General features: G+C 35.0%; 1 protein-coding gene across 2 annotated transcripts; it reads left to right on the top strand.

The window, feature by feature from the left end:
• Nucleotides 1-1443, top strand: LOC139695098 (uncharacterized protein C3orf38 homolog). 2 transcript variants are annotated; one of them, XM_071593726.1, is made up of 4 exons: nucleotides 1-225; nucleotides 323-510; nucleotides 582-769; nucleotides 854-1443. In XM_071593726.1, the coding sequence occupies exons 2-4, from the start codon at nucleotides 390-392 to the stop codon at nucleotides 1400-1402; spliced, it is 858 nt and encodes a 285-aa protein (XP_071449827.1). In that variant the 5' UTR covers nucleotides 1-225; nucleotides 323-389; the 3' UTR covers nucleotides 1403-1443. The 2 variants fall into 2 exon arrangements, with proteins under 2 accessions (XP_071449827.1, XP_071449826.1); XM_071593725.1 differs by having other exon boundaries at nucleotides 1-510.
• Nucleotides 1444-6000: the final 4557 nt, after the last annotated feature.

Raw genomic sequence — 6000 nt, 5'->3', positions numbered from 1 at the left:
ACTAAAGTATTGTGTATATTTTGGCGAAGTCAGTACTTGGGAGTATAAAATAATTTATGTATAATTCGCGGATTATACATTGAGGACTGCTCGACTGATATACTTGTATATATAGATAAATTGTCTGTGCTTCTTAATATGTGAAATGAAGAAAATGTATCTAAGCCACTATCCGTGACATTTCTTTGTCACACGAAGTCGAGCATTAAACGTCTTCCGTAATGGGTATAAAAAAACGTTTTTTTGCCTGAATGGCTGTCTTTGATGCTTCCTATTTAATACTGTATTATTCGTCCTAGCAAAGTCATGTGAATGCTTTCAGGTAGATTAAGTGTATACTTTACAATCAATTCTGTCGTTACATTATAACAAGATTTCCATAGTTAAAAATGCTCAGTAACCAACAGCAGGCTTTTATTGAGGATCTTTTAAATAATATGCGAGTGCAAGATTTGATTTCACTCGCTAATACTGTCACGGCGAACATGGTTTCACTGACATCGGTTGAAGGTAGGTAAAATATCTTAAAACCGTAGGTATTCTATACATTCATCTTTATTAAGCAGGATTTATCATTATAGAAGCCAAGAAATGCATTCTTTTGCACACGGATACATTATCATCATTATTGCGAAGAAAAAAAATAACGAAGGAGTTGCTTTTCAATTATCTGCATGGAAAGAGTGTTTCTGTGTGCCCGACTCTAGATAAACATCAGCTAATTGAAGTTACACTGCAGTATTGGGATTCATTAACTTACTCTACTGAGGTAAAAATCTTGCACAAACTCCAATTTTTATATTATCTTTCTGTGTTTTGGTGTATATCTATTTTCATTCATTGGTGTTCACAGGTAACTAGTTGCGCAGAGAAAAATCCAAGTGCTGACAGTCTGCAAATTAATGAAAGTGATTCTGAAGTGTTGCTAATGTCTTTCAAATTCGTACAGTGGTTTTACAATCTTCTTAATCAAGCCACCGATGGTTCTGGTGAAGCACATTTTGGTGTGGAGCATTTCTGGCCAGATTGCTCAATGAAATTACAGTTGCTCTCAGAGATGCATGACAGTAGGGAAGAAGTTCAAGGGAATGCTAGCGAAGTAGTAAGATTATTTCTTGATATGAAGTCTAAATACAGCGTGTACTTTCATCCTAATATGTCCAGAAATGGTGTGCATGGTAGAAAAGATCCGCACGGACTTGTTCTTGTGTTGGCCTGTGGAACGTTGCATAAGTACGATATGTGCTGTGGTGTGTTTGAGCAACTATTTGGATTGATTGAAGATCCTTCAACAAATAATTGGAAAATAAAATTTACCGAACTAAAACTTAAAAACAGTGATAATGTGTACCATCCTCCTTCTATTTGTGATACCCAGTTATTCAGGTTGCTGGAAAATTAATGTGTATGTACCTGTCTTAATATATGAATAAATTCCGAGAAAATTTTGCCATAAACAATAATTTCATTTAAAGATTGTGCTCCCTTTCAATTTCACGAGGAAAGAGGGGCCATGATACCCTTAGGTCAATTGAGCACCATAAATAGTTTTTTGCGATAAGAATATAATCACATGGATCTGATGGTTCAACTATCATCACCCATGGAACTCTTTTTGAAAAGCAACCAATACTCTATGTCTTATATGTCCTTCAATTACATGATATTTACTCTTTTGTTAAGGAAGTTATTGCTTGTCGTCTCTCAGGGCAACACAGAGGATTGCTATGATTTTATTTCCTTCGTGTGGTCTGAACTGCGGTTTATCTACAACAATCAGAAATTGAGGTACCTCTTGACTTAATGCTGGTCAGTCAGCATCGAGCTATCATTCCTTTGTTGTTTTCTAAGGCAATAGTCTTCTCAAAAATGGGCCTTTTTCTTTTGGTGTAGGTTTTACTTGTGACATTTTTTGTATTTTTCTTCAGATTCTTAGTCAGATCAAATGTTGGCTGGTTTTCTACCCTCTAAGTGTCTTCCTTGCCATAGGGATGGTAGGTAGGATTAGTTCCTGGAGGGACTGTATAAAAAGATTTTTACAAATATTGTTTCCGTAGGTTGCTTTGTAGCTTAATTTTGCAAACTATGTCAACTAAATATTCAACTGGATCATAGGAACAGTGGCAACATGAGATTATACATGTTGATGTTGAAGTATTTTTTATCTATCTCTTTAAATATCAATTAGGACATGACGTGATATTTTCTAAATAACATTTTTAACACAAAACATTTTTTGGAAAAAATAGAGGGTGATTTATTAGGTGTGATGAGTTATGTCTTCAAAAAAATACCTTCTCCATAAGGTTATCTTATAATATTATTTAAAAAATGTGGGAAAAAATAATCTTCTGTAAATGTTTAAGGTAACTACTATAATTTATTTTTTTTTAATATCTTACTTTGGAAATTAAAAGAAATTTTAACCTACAACCAATGGAAAGGAGAAATCATTCACAATATCCAACAGTGATTTTTCATATTGGCATTTCATCTTCCTAGGTCTAATAATTCAATTTATTTTTATGTTCTTCTGGAGTCTTTCTCCTTATTTCTCACTGACTGCCCCAATAACCTGAACAATGAACAAGTGAGTCTCAGTTCTGCTTTTATCTCTACCAGTCATATTGTATCCGTTTCTTGTTCTATATTTATACTTCTTCTTACATCTTTATTAAGTATTATGGCAACCCATTGTTGGCTCTCATCCCTGCTGCTGTGTATTATTCTAAAACTATCAAATAATCCTCGATATCCTTTAATCTCACCTCATATAAACCTAAAATATCTATTCTTCTTTCCATCCCTTGCTCAATATTCTCTAATGTTCCTGTCCTCATAATTGTCCTAACATTCCAAGTTCCTATTCTAACTAATTTTGTCTTTTTCTCCTGCTTCTTCTGTCCTGCTGCTGTCGATTTTCTCCTGCAAGGTTTTTGTGGGATGACGACCATGGAAGCCTTGCCTCCCCCGCTGCCAGGCACAACACATGACCGATTGGGTTGGGTCCTGTAGTTATCAGGATTCATATTCCCTATTTTGCCCATCATTATGCTCTTGGGAATGATAATTGAGTTGGTTGCCATTGCCTTCCTGAATAGTTTTTTTATGCGACGCCATCAATCAATGGCTGGGGTCATCAATCAACCAACTGGGGTCAGAACAGAACTGCGTGGACTACCTTTCATCTGGCTCCTAACCTTCGATCTATCCGGCATGGGTGACCCTACCAGGAGCAATTATCATCATTGCTTCTGCCAGTACAGCTCTAGGGGTTATCCCTCCAGTCAGTAGGCCAACGCTCCACCCCCTGGACTACCGCGACCCATATTCTTTTATATATATATATATATATATATATATATATGTGTGTGTGTGTATATATATATATATATATATATATATATATATATATATATATATATATATATGTATATATATATATATATATATAAAATTGAGGTGAATACGATTATCTTAGTTCAAGGCACTCATCACCTGATGGTTACTCGATGAAACCCAAATTCCTAATAAAGTGCATGTATGTATGTTTAAGGAAAGAAAACATGATAGATTTTTAATAACTCCTTTCCCCATTAATGACTCCCATGAATCCAAAATGAGTAGCTACACCTAAGGCTTAGGCAGCGCTGATGAAATTGGTATTCCCCTTCTGCTCTTCCTATAATTAATGATGATAATGTATATTTGTGGCTGTACAATTTTTTTTATATGTACAGGACAAGTCACTGTGCCAGCAAGACATGAACAGGTGTAAAAGGACAAGATGTGCAAAGTTTTAAGAGAAAAAACAGAATATGTACTGGGCATGAAATATGTACAAATACGTTCATATTGATCAAAACTATTAAAACCTCGTACTGAATAAAATGAGCTTTCAGTTGGATGTTTTTTTTATATAAATCTTGAAGTATAGGTAGGCTTTTATTTTTTATTTTCCATCTCCGAATATCATGAGTCATTTATTGCTTTGCCATGATTTCTTCTGCTGTTTGAAACTATATACACGCATATGCCTCATATATCTATAATGGCAATTGGTGCTCTTGTCTGTGTTTTGGCTGAGTGTCACTTTGAGGGTCAATTGAATTTATATTCCACCCACGTTTCTCTCTTGCCCTTACCTTGATCCACTTTTTTGGCTCCTCTTGAAACCATGTTGCTTGCAGAAAGTAACTTGCTGAATTATTTTGTTGCAGTTACAAATGATAAGAGGCACCACGTTCATTGACACCTACAAAATACCCTGCAAGTATTCCTTAGTGACATGCAACAGGTTACTATGGTTCAAGCCATTGAAAAATGCATCCATTGTAAAATCCAAGTACAGAAAAGGAGATTTGGAAATCAGTCAAGGGAGATAAATCATTTAATGCCCCTCCTGTTTTTGTTGTGGGTCATATAAATCTTGTAACACATCTCATGATGGATTTTGGGGACTGCTGTCCATTAAGTGTAATAGAAAGTGAAATATTAAAATATAAGTTTAAAAAAAAAATTAAGAATTTTTTTCTGATATCAGTACCCAAAAATCAGTTTGGGTTACAATAAGGTTTTAGGCCTCTTTTCCATTACATACCTAAGTTCTTTGACTAGGTGATATATTTGCCAAATTAGCAATCTGCAGCAACAATACCACAACTCTAGTACCGGAAAACTATTTCAGTCATTAAAAATCCCAAGAAATATACTGCTGCATTGATTTTGAAGACAGAGCTTCCTCAAGCACAAAAAACTCGGCCATTTTCATTTCTATGAAATCTTGCTCCTCCCCAGAATGTTTTAGTCTAGTTTCTTTGGGTGCCATTTATTTTCTGTTTGAGTTTTAGCCAACAAATTTCAGGTGATGAAATCATTCCGTGAATATAATTGACTGACTCTTCCAGTACATATATATCTACCATCAATATTTGCTGTGATCAATTGAAGTAATGCAAGCAATAATCAAATAACATGTTTCATATATATGACCTTAAACTCTGCAAATTTGCAATAATTAATTCCCTGCACGTGTATTACTCCCTGAAGTGAAAATATCCTTCAAGGCATGTAATGTGTACTACCCAGTAAATTTATGGGTGCTCATCTGTAATTGAATTGCATAAAATTCTATTTAAACAGTGTCATTCCTAATGGAGCCAAACCAAGATGTACTTTGAAGGTGTTTTTTCTTCAAATTAACTATTTTATTTTACCGTAATCTTCTGAGTAACTTATTATTAAATGCCAAGATACCACAACAGAAACTTTGCTAATATGCATTAAAACCATGAACACAGTAATCAACCTGAAGGTTGGTTTGGTAGGTGATGATAGGGTTCACCCAGTACTAAGCCTATCTGCGTGTGAGGTTCACGCATCAGGGTAAGGGGGCCAATTCCTTTCTCTGTTAATAAGCATTAAATTGCGACAAATTCAGAGTGTAAAAATCATTCGTACATCGAGGTATCCGGGTTTGTATCCTGGTCAAGGCAAATGATTTTGACACACTGAAATTGTTGCATTGTAACCTATTATTATTATCCAGAAACCATGGAGGTATATATCAGGAAAATATATGCATACAGGATTCAAACAAGTGTTGTAAAAAGAAACTAGGTAAGAAATAAAAAAGATAAAATAAAGTTTCTAGTTAAAGGGTAGGAGAGAATATAGGTAGGGGGAAGAGAGAATTGATTTGTTAAGAGGGGAGGCAAGGAATGGTGAAGATGGGACATGTTGTGCATTTTGGTCTGTTGCTGGGAACTGGTGTGGATGGAGGATGATTTGGATTAAGGCTTGGTGGATTTTAATTTTCTGATCAATTGATGGGTCATTTAAAAGTTAGTAAGTAACATTCATGCAATATGTTTGCTGTTGTTTTTTGGTTTGTCAGAAAGGGAAAGAGTTTTTTGAGAGTATGCTTGAGGGACTGAATTCCCGGGAAGTTTGCTGCGCAAATTTAGAGGGTATGCAAGTTCATGTCTTGGAAAGTTTTGG

Source organism: Hetaerina americana, unplaced genomic scaffold (genome assembly GCF_022747635.1).
Source record: "Hetaerina americana unplaced genomic scaffold, ioHetAmer1.1.p SCAF_6, whole genome shotgun sequence".
Classification (NCBI taxonomy): domain Eukaryota; kingdom Metazoa; phylum Arthropoda; class Insecta; order Odonata; family Calopterygidae; genus Hetaerina; species Hetaerina americana.
Note: the sequence above shows the minus strand (reverse complement) of the source record. Positions and strands in the feature narration are given on the sequence as shown.